The following is a 19,122-nucleotide window of genomic DNA, read 5'->3' on the forward strand; positions in this document are numbered from 1 at the left end:
TTTTTGCCATAGAGAGCAGAGGGTTGCGCCAAACCTTTGTGATAAGAATACTGTGCTCGAAGCAGCTAGATTATGCTACAAAACAAACAAGCCACAGATCTCAAATGTTTACAGAAACAAAGCAACATGTTTCTTCTCAGATTACATATCTAATTACCAAAAGTAATTTATGCAACTTCCCTCCTTCACCTGCAGGTAATTAGCAACATGACCACATCCAATTTCAAGAGGGCAGGGAAGTTCTCCCCTATGTCCAAAAAGAGAGGACAATTGAAAATCACTGAATGGCAGGAATGATTGCCATGTGTATATATATAGTACCACTTAATGAAATGAGGGAAAAGAAGGTCAAGATATCAAAATTCTAGCATTAAAATTCCTTTTAGTAAAAGAACTCTTCTCATTTGGGAAAATATCTTGATAAGCATTTTAACGTGAGGGTAGAGAACTACTTAATCTGGCAACAGAAGATTCTCCTCAAATTACTCTGAAGGTGATAGGTTTAAGAATTTGCTATGATTCTAAGAGGAAGAAGAGAAAAGAACAGAAAAGAGTGAAGTGACAACTCAGCAAGATGGAGAGACTGAGACAAGACGAGTGAAAGATGGGTGAAGATCTTTAACCCTGTTAGTAAAGTGTATCTACCTGTTAGTAAAGTGGAAGTATCTTTTTGGAATGGTGATGCCTATAGTCCCATTTCATAATTTCCAATGGCTGCAATTTAACTTCCTCCTTCACCCTTGGCCTCTATCTTCAGTAAATATTCTACATTTGTTAGTGCACTGTGTGCATAGATTTCTTATATGGAGAAAAATGGAGGGCAGTTTCTTTTCTGGTTTAATACATTGCTAAGTGAAGACAGTTTACATGGAAGAAGAACTTTGAGCCAGATATCTTCCTACTCCTGTGTCCTTTCTGTTCTCTCAAAAAACTGCCAGGAAAAGGGAAGATTTTAGATTTTCACAGGCCATTGAATGTAGGGTCAAAGCCAAATATTTTAGAGGGTCAGGAGACCCCCAGTTGGTTATATTAGCATATTTCTAAGATTCTTAGTAGGATCAGAAATCTGGGTGTTTAAGAAAGTTCTTTGTTGCACATATAGAGATATTTGAATCTAGTCCCACAAACTGGAAATATAACTTTATCTTATGGCTTTTGGTTCTTTTGTTTTAATTTTTCCATTTTCTTATACTTTGCATCATTCCTTCTTCATTTCACATGAAGAGACACCAGCCCAGATTTGTGTAACTCCAGTGAGGTCAGTGGAGGAAGCAGGAATTTATGCCACCAATTTTCATTCCTACTTCTGGAGCCTTAGGAAACACGAATATTTCAGGAATTTCTTTTTAGTTCAAGGAAAAAAAAATCACCAAATGTGGTTTTGAATAGAGATGTGCATGGGAAACTGGTGCCATCAATGGATGGCATTGTAGAGAGCAAGGGACTTCTCTCAGCAATCGTTTTTGAGGCTTTGGAAACCAATGTGGCTAGGATGCTTGGAAATGCAAAGACTTGCCAGGTGGTTGTGCCCTCTTTTAATTTCAGCTGCAATTATAAGAATGATAAAATGGAAAAATAGATATTTGTGCAATGACTGGGAAAAGCCAATTAGTGTTGCACCAGTGAGAAACAATGCAGAACTCCTCATGTCCTATGATAAATTGGCTCTCTCCACTTATATTTTTAAATGTATATATACTATCCAGATGTACTTAGTAGCTTAAACAGAACTAGAATGACTGCAAGTTTGGTAAAAGAAATAAGCAATGAAGTTTCTGTATTTTAAGAAGAAAAAAATGAAAATACCATCTAGTTGTGTTATATTTTAACTACTAAATGTCAGAGTTGTCTTTTGTGTGTCAGTTTGCATAATGTGTCAGTTTGCACGATCTCCTCTCCCTTACCGCCTTTTTTTTTCCCTTCAAGGAAGCATAGATAAAGCTAAGACATACCAGCTAGCAATGCAATTTCAAGCTTAATACTTCTGCCAGCTTCAAAAATTTTTTAAAGGGCAAAAGTCCAAACTATGTTAGCTTTTTCTTCTTATAAGTTGACTTAACAACTAGATCTAAAAGTACTTTGTGATTTTTTTCATATTTGATCAGTCCAAATTGCCTGATTACAGGCTGGCTTTATATATGAAGTATTAATATGGATTTCCTTTATTTATTAAGCAGTTACTATTCAGTTTATATGTGAAATGAATCTTACATAAATTATTGCCATTAATCTTTGTAAGTATATATATGTACATCTATATGTGTATATATATTTTTTCTCATAGGATATGTATATATCTTATATACATATATATCCTATATATATATGTCCTTTCAGAATGATGATGCTTACAGTCCCATTTCATAACTTCCAGTGGCTGCAATTTAACTTCCTCCTTTACTCTTGGCTCACCCTTGGAGATACACACACACACACACACACACACACACACACACACACACACATCCTATGAGAAAAATCTAATTATTTCTATTTTACAGACAAGAAAACAGATTGAGAAAGGTTATGATGTTCCAACTGGTGAGTAGAGTGATACCCAAAGTCTCCATGACTTCAAATGGTTTACCCTCAATCACTATGTAATATTTCTCACCAGTATATTCCATCCATCCATCCATCCATCCATCTAACTAGCCAGTCAGCCAGTCACTCATCCCTTCATTCATTGATTAAAACATTGTATTACTAACCCATGATATATCACACACTCTATACTGAGAACTGGGGATAGAACAGTGTAAAACATCAGACCTCGTTCCTGCCAAGAGCTTACATTATTATAGGAGTGGATGAGACCAGAAACAAAAACAGTGTGAGGGTAACACAGATTGTGGTAAGATCTCTGAAGGAAATGAAAAGTGCAGTGTGGCGGGAAACTGGTTGTGTCTGAGTTCACACTGCTTTTCACAGGAAGATCTGAGAAAGCCTCTCTGAGGAGGTGATATCTGAGCTGAGACTTTAAGATGAGAAGGTAGCATCGGTGTACACAGCCATAGAGAGTGGGAGTATTCCAGAAAGAGGAGGCAGTATTGGGGAGGTATCTAAAAGGGCCATTTCCAGGTGGGGGGAGCTTACTTTTTGAGTGCCAATTTTAAAAATGAGGTAACCAGTTCAGTGGGAACTATCCACAATCAGTTATACACATGCTACTCTCTAGAAGAGAGGGCCACTGGACCTGTGCTCTGGTTTTGTTGATTACCTTAAGGCCACTATTGCATCCTCAGGTGTTCATTTTAGATAAGCAACTCTAAAGTCTGTTTATCATATGTACCGCATTTATTTTTGAAACCTAGGAGAAAGAAGTCTCATGTGGAAGTTCTTAGGGAAAATGATGGGCAAGTCACACTTCTAATTAGTCTTTTCACATTACTTACTGTCTTAGTTAAATTATTTTTTTTTTTTTTTGGTAGCCTTCCCATTGCTTCTCATCTACTGAATAATAAGTTGCTGGGTGTTTGTAAACACTATGCTGAAGAGCAATTACTGAAACTCTCCATAAAAGAGATATGCAATGTAGAGCGATAATTTTGCCCTTAGGGTGTTGGAAGAGATATTATTCTTTGTGCACTGTCATTACTTTCACAATTAGACGAAGCCAGAAAAGATTCACCTTCTTTGTGACATTTCCCTGAAAGGCAGGAAAATATTTAGATTCATATGACAAAGTAAATGTTTTAGTTTGAGTTGCCTGACTATACAGGGCAATGTTAAAAGCTTCAGTGTCTATAATTTCAGGCCCCGGAGAGTGAGATTTTCTGTTTAAAGCCATGAGAAACCATAAGATATTGTGTAATGCATAATATTGTTTTTGATTGACAGAGCCAGATCTAATAACCAAGGGTCTAAGATAGAAGTTTCTAATTTTTAGTGTTGGCATTTGAAGGTAACTGGGTTGGTGATAGTCACTTTTATCTTCACCATTTGCTTGGGTTTTGTGAATGAATGATGTGTACTTTAAGTATAAATACGTTGGCAGTACTGTGGTGTGTGTGCTAGTTTGTGATGATAGTTTGTGATTACTATGATATGTCACCCGGTACCAAATGGATTGCTTTTCAAAGGCAGTTCTCCCTTCGATTATAAGTTCTCAGACAGCTGGAATTATGCCCATCTAAATCACCAGAGTTTAGCATAAACTTAGAGCTTAGCCAGTAGAAGCGAGAATGTTATCAAGGCTTGAGAGGAAGAGGAGGATGGATTGATGTACCAATTGCTGGGTTGAGCAACGGAGCTTAATTCTCTCCTAGAGCTTCTTGCTTTCTTCTTCATTTCTTTCCCAATGAAAGTGAATTCTGTGAATTTCGGTCTGTTCAGTTTGCTAATAAACAAGTCATGAGGTGGATGTGGAATTGTATGTGCTGCTGGCTCATGGGGGAGTCACGGAACAGTGGCCACAGCTACCAAATCTTAGTGGTCCAGTAGGTAGAGGAGAGGTCTGGGAGTCTCCCAGCAAAAGCAAAAGGAAAGAAAATAGCTTCATTATCGATGCTACTTTAACATTCACCAAACAACAGCCTCATAAAAACAAATCTGGCTTAAGAAAGTGTGTCTGAGTGAATTTCAGGGCAGCAAAACTACTGTGCATGACACTAAAATGGTAGATACATCTGATTATACATTTGTCCAAAACCTGGAATGTACAGCATCACGCATGGACCCTAATGTAAACTATGGATGTTGGGTGATAATGTTGTGTTGATGTAGGTTCATCAGTAGTAACAAATGTACTGATCTGGAGTCTGATGTTAATAATGGAGGAGGCTATGTATGTGTGGAGACATGGGGTATGTGGAAAATCTCTGTACCCTGCACTTAATTTTTCTGCAAACCTAACACTGTTGTAGAAAATACAGTCTATTAATAATTAAAAATGACATGAATATAATTAGCTGTTGACTAAAAATGTTTAAATTTTATTTATATGGCATTTACCCTCTGGTACATTTTGTTTATTTTTTCCATAAATAAATTCTCAAATTTTAATGTATTTATTTTAATAAATATTCTTTAATTTAATGATATTAAATACTTAGAAATTGTTTTGTTACCTTCGTAGGAGGAAGAGGATTATTTTCACTCACAAGAATGTTCTGAAGTGGCTCAGTACTGTCATTCAAAGTTTTCTGGTTAGGAAATTGGGGCAGAAAGAAGCAAATTTATTTATTGATCGACATACTGAAAATCAGCAAAAGGAACAGACTTAGATCTTGCAGCCCCATGACTAGGTGCATTCAGCATGATAGCATGTTCTATTGAACAGTATCTGTTAAAATGAGGGGCTGGGCTGGACTCAGGTATCAAATATGATAGTTTGGAGGAGAAATATCCTCAGAGAAGAGTTTAATATGTAGAAATATACCATATTGTCTAAACCTTTGGGTAGAAATAAATAATCACTTCTACCCAGCAAAGACTTTGAATTAGTAGTGAATGATCCTGGGGGTTAGAGTGGTACACTTGAAGGCCTATGATCTTGCCAGTCAACAGTGGAAAGGATTTGTAAGAACAGACAATGAATCCTACATGTTCAAATCTTAGGACTAATCGGTATATTTCACTTAAGTTGGGGAGCTGGTCTTTATTAATAAGTTAAGGTAGAAATGGCTATGTGGTAGAAAGCAGATGAAAAAGAAAAAAGAACTATTCTTCATTTGCTGACAGCAACATCCATAATAATGATGATTCTAAGAAATAATGAAGAATTAGTATTCATTGGGACATTACACTAATCATAGAATTGATTTCTCCTTCTGCTTCCTTCAGTAGAGAATGGCCAAGGGGCAGCTGACATTACTTACCAGCTTCCTTGGAAACTGATTTGTGACTAGGAAGTGCAGGTTATGCCAAACCCCTCTAACTAACCAACTTCTATCAAAAACTGTTCATAGTGTTTTGTCATATTGATTTCTGTTACATTGATAATACTGAAAATATGAAGACATTGTGCTTGTGCCTTGGATATTAGTTTTTGCAGCAGTTTAATCTGGGCACTAATAATGTTTAAAATGAAACTTTTATTCTGTGAAGGATGAATTATCACAATTCTGTTGAAGCCCTAGAGAAAAATCTTAGTTTTAAACTCTGAAGGGTAAAGGGGAAGAGTGCCCTTAAAGCTTAAAATAAGCTTTTACAAAATGCAATATTTTTCAATAATGTGTTCTGTATTTGCCTGTTACAATTAAATACATCTTTTTGTTCTCTTTTGGAGTTAGCTGACTGTGAGGGAAATGCAGGCTCTCATTACCTGCTCACTGACTAATATCCGGGTGATCGACTTGGGAATTTAGGATTGCAAAAGCTATTATGATATCTCACTTGTGTGCACTCGATGCAAATTCAAAGCACACATCCCCTGATGGTGGTGGAGAGACCTGATACAATTGGATTAAAAGCATCTGAAAATGTTGACTCACTGGATGCAAATTCGCTAATACCCAAAGAAGAGATGAATTCGTTAGTGGTGCCTTGTGGTTGTGCTTCCAAGCAGAAAACCCACCTGCCATCCCTTGATGCATTTGGGTTTGATGTGAAAAGCAATGGCTCAGTCTTTCAGGGAAAGGCTTCCGGGCGGCTTTTGTCTTGTCTTCTGGATGATCTCCTCAGAGGCAGTCTTGTCAGCCTTGAGTCAAATAAATCCAGACTTCGAGATTCAGAGAAGATGAGCTATGTCTTTGCTCTCTTGGCATTCATCTGGGGACTTGTGTGAAAATCCTTCTCATAAGACGAAAGGCCCCTCAAGGCCTTTCACTAAAGGAAAGTAAACGGTACTTATAAAAATTAAATGGTAGCATTCCAGATAGTGACAAGAGGCTCTCTCTTTTGTTTAATTCAGGAATTCAATGCTTTAGGTTTTAGTGATGCTCTATGCATATATAGATCAAGGAGCTGTAATATTAGGAACTATGCTTTTGTCTACATTTTTTTTTAAGATTCCAATAGGGAAGTACTTTTCCAGAGAGACCAATACAGGTATTTGTCAGCCACAATAAAAATGCTCAGATAACAATATCAAACATCCAAGAAATGTCCAAAAGCAGTAACAACAGAAATAAAATTCTGGTGATTAGACAAAACAGACCAATGGGATTGTCGTCTTGAAGCCAGAAACAGAATAAAACCTAGATTGGTTGAAATTTTCTATGTAAACTGATAGATAAACTGGCCTTCTGAAGTGGTGTCATAGACAAATACTCATTAGCCACTCTGAGGATCAATCCTCCATAAGCTCTTTCCTTGAAAATTAGACACTATGATGGGGCGCCTGGGTGGCTCAGTTGGTTAAGCTTTTGACTTCAGCTCATGTCATGATCTTGTGGTTCATGAGTTCAAGTCCCACGTTGGGCTTTGTGCTGACAACTCAGAGCTTGGAGCCTGCTTTGGATTCTGTGTCTCCCTCTCTCTCTGCCCATGCCCCACTCACACTCTGTCTCTGTCTCAAAAATTAAAATAAACATTGAGAAAAAAAAAAAAGAAAATTAGAGACTGCAGTTCCAAACTCAGTGCTTTTGCTTCTTACAGAGTAGAGATAGGACAGGGGAAAACAACATGCAGATGGGTAAGAGATAATCACATGTCTCCTAAAAACCTTTTGCAAAACTTAATCTGCCAGCCAACTGACAGCAATTGGCTGGATGGGCAGAAACGACCTCTAGGGGATACTTTGTTTGTCTCCACTAGATGCAAGAAGCAATCAACAAGGGAAAGAAACACTAATTGGATGAAAAGGACCAGTGGAGATGACAAAGAAGTGACCCTTCTAGAAACCAAGGTCCCTGGCCAGCCATGCACCAGGGTCCTTTCAATGCAGAGCTCTTAAGGACCAGCATCCTCAAGAGCTTGCAAGCTCACCACCTAAGGGCAGCCTCCCCTGGTAGCCTTGAGTGCTTCCCTTCATGCACACTCCCCTGGGATTAAAGCTGTTAGCCCTGGTCTCCCTACCATCAGAGAAGTTTGTTGCAGTGAATTGTTTATCTATAATGACTCTAGGGAAGAGACTCTGTCAAGTTCATTAATTCCATCAGTGCTTGGCACACAGTTTGGCTAAATGAATTAACATATATATATATATATGAATTAACATATATATATATATAAACTTAAACTTCTTGAGACTGTCTTTTATTTTTCTGTTCTCTAGAGCTTAGTGAGATGCCTGGCTCATAGCAATCACTCGATAACCTTCTAAGTAAAATCAGTCTTTGAATCATGCTAAAGCTCTGATTCTGTTTGTTTGTTTAAAATTTATTTATATCTCTTGCAAAAGTCAGTCAATCGATGGGTATTTTTTCCCCTCTGGTAGCCTCAAAGGAACATAATAATCTTCTACCTCATGCAAGATTGAAATGATAGTTTGAAAAGATTTTTTCTCAAGTATTTCAACTACATTTTTCTTTCGGATTGTTTTTTTTCTGGTTAACTTTTTGTCATACAATGAAGATCAGCTTATTCAAGCTGATTGAATAGGATATATACCATTTTTGTCATCAATGTCCTAAATTATCTTTAATTCATCTGCAATCTAACTAGACAGCTAATTCCCTGACCTTCTCAAATGGTATCCCTAGACGATACACATAGGCCAAAGTGATTGGTAATATCATTGCTTTTTCTTTGCCATTTTACAAAAGAAATTACTTTTTTTTGTAGTTTCCAAGAAACCAGATGATAACAGGAGGAATATTGAAGAGTGCTTTCATTAAAAAATTTTAAAATTTATTTAAACTAAAATAGCTCACCCATTTTTTTCCCACCTCTGGCACTCACCAGCATTCTCTGTGTCTATGAACTAGAATTTTTGCATATATATGTATTTATATGTGTGCATATTTTAGATTCTACATATGAGATTGATCATATGGTGTTTATCTTTCTTTGTCTGACTTATTTCACTTAGCATAATGCCCTTGAGCACCATCCATGTTGTTGCAAATGGCAAGATTTCCTTCTTTTTTTTAATGGTTGAATAATATTTCATTGTATACATATACCACAATTTCTTTATGTATTCATCCATTGGTGGACCCTTGGGCATTTTTCATATTTTGGCTATCTTAAACAATGCTGCAAAGAACATGGGGGTTCATATATCTTTTTGAATTAATATTCCTATTTTCTTTGGATAAACACCTAAAAGTGGAATTGCTGGATCATACCATAGTTCTAGTTAAATTTCTTGAGGAACCTCCATACTTTTTTCAATGGTGGCTCCACCAATTTACATTCCCACCAACAGTGCACGAGGGTTCCCTTTTCTCTACATTCTTGCCAATATTTGATATTTCTAATCTTTTAGATAATAATCTAATAGGTGTGAGGTGATACCTCTTTGTGGCTTTGATTTGCATTTTCCTGATGATTAATGATACAGAAAATTTTTTATGTAACTATTGGCCATCTGTATGTCTTCTATGGAAAAATATGTATTAAGACCTGCCCATTTTTAAATGATGATTATTATTCTTTTGGTATTGAATTGCATGATTTCTTTATATATTTTGGATATTAGCTCCCTATCAGATACATGATTTGCAAATATCTTCTCCCATTCAGTAGGTTATATTTTCATTTTGTTAACAGTTTTCTTTGCTGATCAGTAAGTTTTAAGTTTGATGTAGTCCCACTTGTTCATTTTTACTTTTGTTGCTTTTGCTTTTGGTGTCAGATTCAAAATACCATCACCAAGCCCTATGTCAAGGAGCTTAGTGCCTATATATTCTTCTAGGAGTTTTATGTTTGCAGGTCTCTTGTTCAAATCTTTAATGTACTTTGAGTTAATGTTATATATCGAGTCAGATAGTGGCCCAGTTTCATTCTTTTGCATGTGGCTGTCCAGTTTTCTCTGCACCATTTATTGAAGAGATTGTCTTTTCTCCATTGTATATTTGTGGCTCCTTTGTTATAAATTAATTGACCATTATATGTGAGTTTAATTCTGTACTCTCTATTCTGTTTTGCTCATCTCTGTGTCTGTTTTTATGCCAATACCACATTGTTTTAATATTACAGATTTATAATCCAATTTTAGTATATGTGCTGCCAAAGCGAGCACTACAGATTTATAATCCAGTTTGAAATCTATATTAGAGTCTAATCTCTATTAGATTATGTTATGCCTCCAGCTTTATTCTTTCTCAAAATGGCTTTAGCTACCTGGAATTTTTTTTTGGTTCTATACAAATTTTAGAATTTTTTGTTCTATTTCTGTGAAAAATGCCATTGGATTATGATAGGGATTAGGTTGAATAGATACACTGCGTAGTATGGGCATTTTAGCAATATTAATTCTTCTAATCCACGACCATGGGATATTTTTTCCTTTATTTGTGTCTCCTTCAATTTCTTTCATTAATGTGCTATAATTTTCAATATATTTGTCTCTCACCTCCTTGGTTAAATTTATTCCTCGGTATTTTATTCTTGTTGATGCAATTGTAAATGGGTTTACTTTTTTAAATTTATTTTTCTGATAGTTCATTATTGCTATATAGGAATACAACAGATGTTTTGTAGTGATTCTGAATTTTGCAACTTTGCTGAATTTGTTTATTAGTTTTTGCTGGGGCCTTTAGAATTTTCTATATATAATACCATGTTCTCTGCAAATAGTGACAGTTTTACTTCTTCCTTTATAATTTAAATGCCTTTTATTTCTTTTTTCCTGCCTGATTGCTCTGGCTAGGACTTCCACTACCATGCTGAGTAAAAGTGGCAGAATGAGCATCCATGTCTTGTTCCTGATCTTAGAGGAATAGCTTTCAATCATTAACAGGCTTATTATATATGGCCTTTATTATGTTGAGATACACTCCCTCCATATCTGCTTTTTGGGGAAATTTTAATCATAAATAGATATTGTATTTTGTCAAATGCTTTTTCTGCATCTATTGAAATAATCATGATTTTCCCTTTCTTATTCCTTACACCTTTCTTCTTCTGATGACTTACAATCATGGTTTGGGTCATTAGAAGCCTCTCTTGCTTGCTAAAGTAAATAAAATAAAAAAGAGAGGGGAGCCTGGGTGGCTCAGTCAGTTAAGCGTCCAACTTCCGCTCAGGTCATGATGGCACGGTTTGTGGGTTCGAGCTACGCGTCGGGCTCTGTGCTGACTGCCAGCTCAGAGCCTGGAGCCTGTTTCAGTCTGTGACTCCCTCTCTCTCTGATGCTCCCTTGCTCACGCTGTCTCTCTCTCAGAAATAAATAAAACATTAAAAAAAATAAAATAAAATAAAAAAGAGAGACATACACAGTTGTGAGAATGTGAAGCCAGAAGACAACTACTTTGGAATTTGCTAGACAAAATAAACCTTACCTATTTCAGAGAGTGCATTTAAGAGTTAATTAGTTTAAGACTTAAGAGTGCTTGTAAAAGGCATTGTGGGACATGGGGGATAATTAAAAAATATATATTTCGGGGCGCCTGGGTGGCTTAGTCGGTTAAGCATCCGACTTTCGCTTAGGTCATGATCTCGCGGTTCGTGGGTTCCAGCCCCGCGTCGGGCTCTGTGCTGACTGCCAGCTCAGAGCCTGGAGCCTGTTTCAGTCTGTGACTCCCTCTCTCTCTGACCCTCCCCTGCTCACGCTGTCTCTCTCTCTCTCCTAGAAATAAATAAAAGACAACATTAAACATTTTTAAAAAAATATATGTATTTCATAAACATTTTAACCACCTACTCGCAATACTCCTCCCTACCAAAACAGTGCTAGCTTATTTTTGTATTATTTACTTACATTTACCAGGCTTAATAAAGTATTTCTTTTATTGTTTTAGTATCAATATTTTATCAAGTTTTTCTTTTTCCAACAAATACAAATTGTGTTTGCACTGAAACATTTCTATAGCTCAATATTTTTAAAAAGAAAAATGGCAAAAGAAAGAGTTATATAGTCCCAATTTACCAAGAAGAAAATAAAACTCAGATGGCTTTCAGTCCATTCTCACATAAAGTATGAAATATCAGGAAATGGCTTGTGTTTTATACATGTTTACTTTATATTAAAATGAAATTTTCACAATGTTCTTTAAAATACAATCCAATTAAAATTTCAGTGTCTCTCTTTTCACATTTCTGGATGGAGCTGTTGAAGAACCCACATTGTAGTAATAACCATAAAACCACCTTGCTAAGGAAATGCTACCAAGCTTAGAAATAATACCTTTATAGTCTGTGTGGGAATACAGAAGTCCAGAATCGTCAGCAGGTGATCACACTGACTGAGTTCTCATTTCCTTCCTTTTATGTCCTCTTTATGGAGGACACATTCTGAATTGCACTTGACTGCTCAGTGGGTAGAATGAGGGAGCATGAGTCTATTTGAGAAATTACAAATCACAGATTATTTGAGAATATTGAGCCTAGAGAGTTTGAGGGATTTGGCCAAAATCATAGCGCTGACAACAGGTTCAAGTCCCCAGGTCCTCTTTGTAATAACTTCTACTTCCTTGATAATTTCCTCTGTTTCTGGGCAATTCTTAGCCTTCTGCTAAGACTGGGGCCAGTTTTTCAGAGACAGCCAAGACATTGTACTTAGACATGGTCAAGTCCATAGCAACTCACTTCTATACAACACTGGTTATATGTCAGATACCATGCTAAGAACTCTTACACACATTATCTCTTTTATTCTTCATAAGCACTCTGTAAAGAGGGACTCCATTAGTTCACCATTTTACAGATGAGAAACTGAAAACCACAGAGGCCGGGCAACTTGTTCAAGGTCACACATGTATGGAAGTGGTCAAAGCAGAAACTGAAACTAAGTCAATCTGATTTGAAAGCCCATGCATCAAACCACTTTACTATTTTGCCTTTCCACACAAACAAGAACAAGCCAAACAGAATGAAAATCTACATTATTATTTTAAAACAAGAACACTTCATGCTTCATGTCTCTTTTTAAAAGACAGTTACATGTGAACAATGGCAATATGAAGTGTGTCTGAAATATGAGTTGAAATTTTGGGAATGTAAATCTCAAGAATTCAGTACTTTATTTATTAAACATTTTTTTCTTTAATGCTTATTTACGTTTGAGACAGAGGGGAGAGGTAGAGAGAGAGAGACAGAGACAGAGAGAGAGGGAGAGAGACAGAGAGAGAGAGGAAGAGGGAGAGAGGGAGAGTGGGAGAGAGAGAGGAGAGAGAGAGACAGAATGCAAGCTGGGGAGGGGCAGAGAGAGAGGGAGACACAGAATCCTAAGCAGGCTGCAGGCTCTGAGCTGTCAGCACAGAGCCCGATAGGAGGCTTGAACTCATGAAATGTGAGATCATGACCTAAGCCGAGGTCGGACGTTCAATTGACTGAGCCACCCAGGCACCCTGAGAACTCAATACTTTAGTGTCTAGAGAAGATCATGGTAGTTTTACATAAATATACCCTTTCTGCAAGTAAAATATCAAATAATATGTAAGAAACATGTGTTGATTATTTTTGCCAAGTATTAGCTACTATTTGTAAAATCTTATTAAGAAATTGTTGCCAACAACAGCTAGTGCTGGGGAGCTGACCCAGTTCTTTGGTCATGTCAGTGGTGTTCTTGTAACTGACAGAATATTTATTCCCACAGTAACTGCTATAAATTGCATTTTGCCCCTTCAGTTGCCACACAAGCTTGCGATGGTGAGGGGGCGGAGAGGACAACCTGTAATTCAGGATGGTTTGGAAGCAGGTTGCCTAGGAAACTGGAAAAAGTAGCATCGTGCCCACCAAAACTGTCAACAAGAGAAAGGATTTTTTTTGATCCGTGTTGCTTTTCAAATACATATTTTGTGACTTTCGTGAGTCTGATTAGGGCCATTGGTCCTTGGTGGGCAGTGCATGCCAAAGTGGGCCAAAGGTTAGTCAGAGAGGACGGGAAATTCTCTATAAATAAACATTGTGCTGACAGAACACTGGGGGAAAGGGATAATGGTGTAGTTCATAGGAGTTTATAAGATGACAAAGTTATCAACAGGTGAATATTTCATACTATGTGACATGCAAGCAATTCTTAGTCATAATTTACATATAAATTTCCAGCAGTGAAAACTTACTTTTTTTAACATAAAAGTTTTATTTGCTTTAATCCACTCTTTGCTGCTCTTGTGCTACTTACACCAGAAAGTTTGGTTCACAGGAGAGTAGTTATTTTCAAGGGTAGCACTTGGAAATTCACAAATATTTGATGAAAATAATTTCTTAATACTTTAAAAGATATGCATATTTAATTTTTGTTTTTAAATGTATCACAGATGCACACATATACATTTTATAGGTGTGTTTATGTGTGCACATATATTTAAGTAAATCATATGAAATTGCTGATTTTAGCCTATATTAGGTCTATAAAAATGGCAATTTTATATATTTCAACTTATAAATAAATATCAGAGATCACAGAATGTATTTTTTCCTTGTCCTTCTTTGCTTGGGTGCCCGTTCCCTCTTTTCTCATCTCCACCTTACCCTACCCAGTAGCAATTCTACCCTAGTCTTCTTATATATCCTTGCCCTATTCTTGCCTCACATGAACAATCTAGAGTGCATCTCTGGGCTCACAGAATCATGGACAGGTGTAAATATGTCTGTGTGTCTATGTCTGTGTTAGTGACAAAAAGTCATGGTGCAGAATCTCAAACTTTCAGATTAGTTTTTCCCCACTGGTATGTATAGCTAAATATTCTTTTTCCTGTATTTGAATATTGCTTATCTTCTCTTTCTTGCACTTATCCTTAATGAATCTCAGCCTAATTTTAAGTAGTTTCTTCACTTCTGACATTCATTCGCTTGAATTCTGTTTCTCTCATATGTGCTAGAAACAAGTCACAAATGATTCAAGGTGCAAAGTGTGACAACGTGTTGCACAGATGGATTAGTAATTCTTTTCTGGTTTCCTGCTTTGCATCCACAGAATAACCTGTTATTTTGTAAAGTTAAGAGGAAGGATATATGAAAAAGAAACACTTTGGATGATTCTACTAAACCTAGACACAAAATTTCTCCTGCAAGGAAAAATGGCCTCCTACTGCCATTTCTCTGGTCCATCTGTCAGAATCAAGTTAACGATTGCTTAGGCAATGGAGTCATATGAAAAGACCTTAGAAGTTATGTTATGGATGAGACTGTTTAAAATCTTAAAGATGTACAGCTTCACTGAAGATGTGATAGGAGACCTGATGTTCTCACTGTCAGCCAAAGATGACTCTTCCCTCCCCGCTACTGCAACTGCCATTGAATCCCATGTTCTTCTTCAGAGACTATCTTTAATTTATTAGGCCATTGTGGCAGATTTCTGCTTGGTATGGTGGGCAGATACCCAAGATATTGAGCAACTGGGCTATTCCACGACTACTCTACTCTGAGTACTTCTTACTCAGAAGTGAGTGTTGACAGAAGGAGAAGGAAATGAGGACTTGGTGGTTGGACATTCATGCCCTCTTCTCCAGCGTGCCCTTACCCCCACCCCTCACATGCACGTGTACTGTTCTTGGATGTCTTTTGGCTTCCACACAAATGCTACCACAAAGGGCTGTTGTCCTTGGGCTACAGTTGCTTCTCTTACTTGAGAAGGAAAGTGCCTTAGAATGAAAGGAAGTGTGAATTCCTAGGAGTTTGGGGGTTGAAGTTCTCTTGGGATTAACTCAGGAGATGCCATTCCTGAGTTGTCATTGTTTGCCTGATAGAATTTCCTTGAGTGAGTCTTTTATCCTCAGCGGAGTATACCCTGGCCAGGGAGAATACAGATCATTCCAGTTCTTGTAGGTATGATTGAGGGCTGTTATTTATTTAGAAGCTGAGTCTGCCCTTTTCCTGCCTGTCAAAAGGGCTTCAAAGCTGCTGCACCAGGAACTGTTTCAGATTACAGACTTCAGTAACTAATGATCCATGTCCTCCCTTCAGCAGTAAAATCCCAAAATGGTCCTAGGAGAGGAGAAGTAAATCCTGACAGCTGCTTAGAGGTCATCTTAGAACTAAATCTCAGGAGAAATGTTTTTAGGTTGAGAGGGAGAGGTCTCCCTCAAAAAAGGAAAGGAAAAGAAAGGGAAAACATGAGACGTGCACAGAAAGGTGTCTGCAGTTCACCCAGGTGTGTTCTGAAGATCAAATCCCTACATCAGCAATTAGCAGGAAACCTTTGAGCTCTTCTACCTCTGAGGAAGCACAATGGAATCAGATAGCATAGGAAGCGTGGGCGCGCGCGCGCGCACACACACACACACACACACACACGCTTCACCTGATTCTACCTGCAGGTCTCCATAGGAAAGGAGTTTCTGTGGATGAGAGAATGAGACCAGCTGATAGTCCAAGGAGGCCGTAACTTTAGCAGACCTACCGAGAACATTGATGCAGGACGCTTGTTATTCTAAATCCCGGAAGCCTTTTTATTTTTAATTTGGAAAGTATGTGAATGAGTGTAATGCTGCTTTGGTTCCCAAACTGGACAGTGAGGTAAACAGGAGCAGCCGCCACAATAAGGAGCAGAAGCTCTCATCCTGACCACCATGGAGTTTCTTGAAAGAACTTATCTTGTGAATGACAAAGCCACTAAGATGTATGCCTTCGCCCTAGACAGGTAACAGACATCTGTTTCTGCTTCGCAATTTTCTGTCTTGACTATTCAATAAACCCTGAGGTGCTACTGCTTCAATATTGGAAACTTCTGCTGTGCAACTCAGAGGCATTTTGTAAAATTTGGTAAACTACTGACTGACTGGTATAATTCAAATCCTGATGAATTCAGGGTTTAGTTCCTTAAATATCCTAAGTGCACAAAGGATACATTTTATTAATATATTTTTCATATGTAGTTTATCTTCCAGAAAACAGGCGTATCCAATCTAATGTGTTTCCCTTTCTTTTCTCCAATTATTTCCGTTTTTAAAGTTCTAGGTAAATTTTATTAAATTATATTTTAGAAAAAAGTTAAGGGTTTTAAACTGTGTGACAGAATTGTGATTATATTGATCTTTAAGTTAATTTTATTTTCTTAATCATGAAATAACATAATCAAATGTATACAACTAATAAATATAGCTGAATTTAATGTTTTATATAGTTTTAGTTCCATTTAATATCTCCACGGTACTACATGCAGTATATTCATTCATTTTCCCCTTATTAAACTACTATTGATTAAATATATCTGGATATATAACAGGAAGAAAATATTCCTACCCTCAGATCTCTGTCCTCTTGAAATTTTGAGTCTAATGTGGAATGCATCTAGGGAATAGGCAATTACAAAACATCATAGAAGTATCATTCTGGTGGTGTTTAATGAGAATATCTCAAAGAAAAGGTATTAGCTAGACTTTAGGGGTCAGAGAAAGCTTTTCACAAGTGCTAGAGTAAGAAATGAAAAGTGAAAAGGAGTTAGAGAGTAAGGTTAGGAAAACTCCACAAAGAAAATAGGGTTAAGAGAGAGGGAGGCAAATCATAAGAGACTCTTAGGAGTCTCTTTGTTCTATAGAGAACAAACTGAGGGTTAGAAAGGAGGTGGGTGGGAGATGGGCTAAACGGTTGATGGGTATCAAGGAGGGCACTTGTGATGAGCATTGGGTGTTATATGTATGGATGTATGTGAGGAATCACTAAATTCTACTCCTAAAACCAGTATTACAGTATTTGCTAACCAGCTATAATTTAAATAAAAATTTGAAATGGGGGGGTAGAGGGAGAGGGAGAGAATAAGATTGGGGGACATTTCCAGACTGAGATAATTGCCTGGAAAAAACAGACATATAAGAATAAGAACTTCCCATATGAGAATTGGGAAGTTCAGTCTGAATGAAGAGCAAAGAGAAACATGCTTATTACATATAGATGAATGAATGGAAATCTGAAATGAATTCATTTTAGGAGCAGAGCTTAAGAGAATACATAAACATTAATACTATATGTAATGTTTTTGTTTGTTTTGTGGAACCAAATTAATATTCTAAAGAGTAGTAACATTGTGTTTGATAGCATCAAATATTTGAACAACAGTAAAGGGACTTTTTTTTATAGGATATTTATAATTTGGCTTTAAAAATATATGATAGATTCTAGCACATCTATTATCTCACATTATAAAAATTATTCTTCTTAGATGAAACAGGTGATGGGGATTAAGGAGTGCACTTGTGATGAGCACTGGGTGCTGTATAGAATTGTTGAATCACTATATTGCACACTAACATAACACTGTATGTTAACTAACTGGAATTAAAATAAAAACTTAAAAAAATGAAAAAAATAAAATAGTATTATATATGATTTATTAAGACCATAAATAACAAAACCTCATGTTAGGTCAAGCAGAAATTTTAGACAACCAATGATTAACACTATGGACACTATTAATAAAGCATCTCTATGTTATTAAAATAACACTATTTCCCTTCTCACTAAAGTAGACCATTAACACTATTACACAAATAAAGCCAACTATTTATAGTTACAGGGTCTCTTTCACTTCCTAAATGGGTATGGTTTTCAGGATATGGTGATGATAAAAACTGTCAAACTCATTAAAAAAAATTTTTTTTAAGTTTTTATTTTATTTTTGAGAGAAAGAGAGACAGAGTGTGAGCGGAGAAGGGGCAGAGTGAGGGAGACACAGAATCTGAAGCAGGATCCAGGCTCTGAGCTGTCAGCACAGAACCTGATGTGGTGCTTGAATCCACAAACTGTGGATCATGACCTGAGCTGAAGTCGGACACTCAACCAACTGAGCCACCCAGGTGCCCCTGTCAAACTCATTTTAATTTTCTTTTCATATAAAAGCAGTTAAACCTGGGAGAGATGATTTATCCTGATCCCGGATTTTATCAATTAGGAACCTGAATGCCAAAGAGAAAAAGTGCCTTTCTTAAGGTCAGATATCTAATTATGATAGAGTTGGGAACTGGATCCATGCCTCCTGTTTGTGAATTTAGCATCTGCTTCCTCCTCCACATCTCCTGCACACACACTTTCACCTTGTACCCTCCTGAATCCATAACTTATTTCTTCTTGACGTCACACAGACCTTGATTTCCTCAACAATCATTTTATTATTCATAGTTTTGTGGGTCAGGATTTCCTCAAGGCTCCATATAAGTTCAGCAAGGTTTGTTCATGGGGCTGTATTCTGCTGGT

At 36.9% G+C, this 19,122-nt stretch overlaps 1 protein-coding gene across 1 annotated transcript in view; it reads left to right on the top strand.

The window, feature by feature from the left end:
• The first annotated feature begins 16,502 nt into the window (after positions 1-16,502).
• The window catches only part of SLC30A8 (solute carrier family 30 member 8), a 40,339-nt gene continuing 37,719 nt past the window's right edge, over positions 16,503-19,122 (top strand). The window contains exon 1 of the mRNA XM_077778937.1: positions 16,503-16,573. Within this exon, the coding sequence (XP_077635063.1) occupies positions 16,503-16,573 (71 nt within the window). The remainder of the gene's footprint in view (positions 16,574-19,122) is intronic.

Source organism: Crocuta crocuta, unplaced genomic scaffold (genome assembly GCF_008692635.1).
Source record: "Crocuta crocuta isolate KB4526 unplaced genomic scaffold, BGI_CrCroc_1.0 scaffold448, whole genome shotgun sequence".
NCBI classification, from domain to species: domain Eukaryota; kingdom Metazoa; phylum Chordata; class Mammalia; order Carnivora; family Hyaenidae; genus Crocuta; species Crocuta crocuta.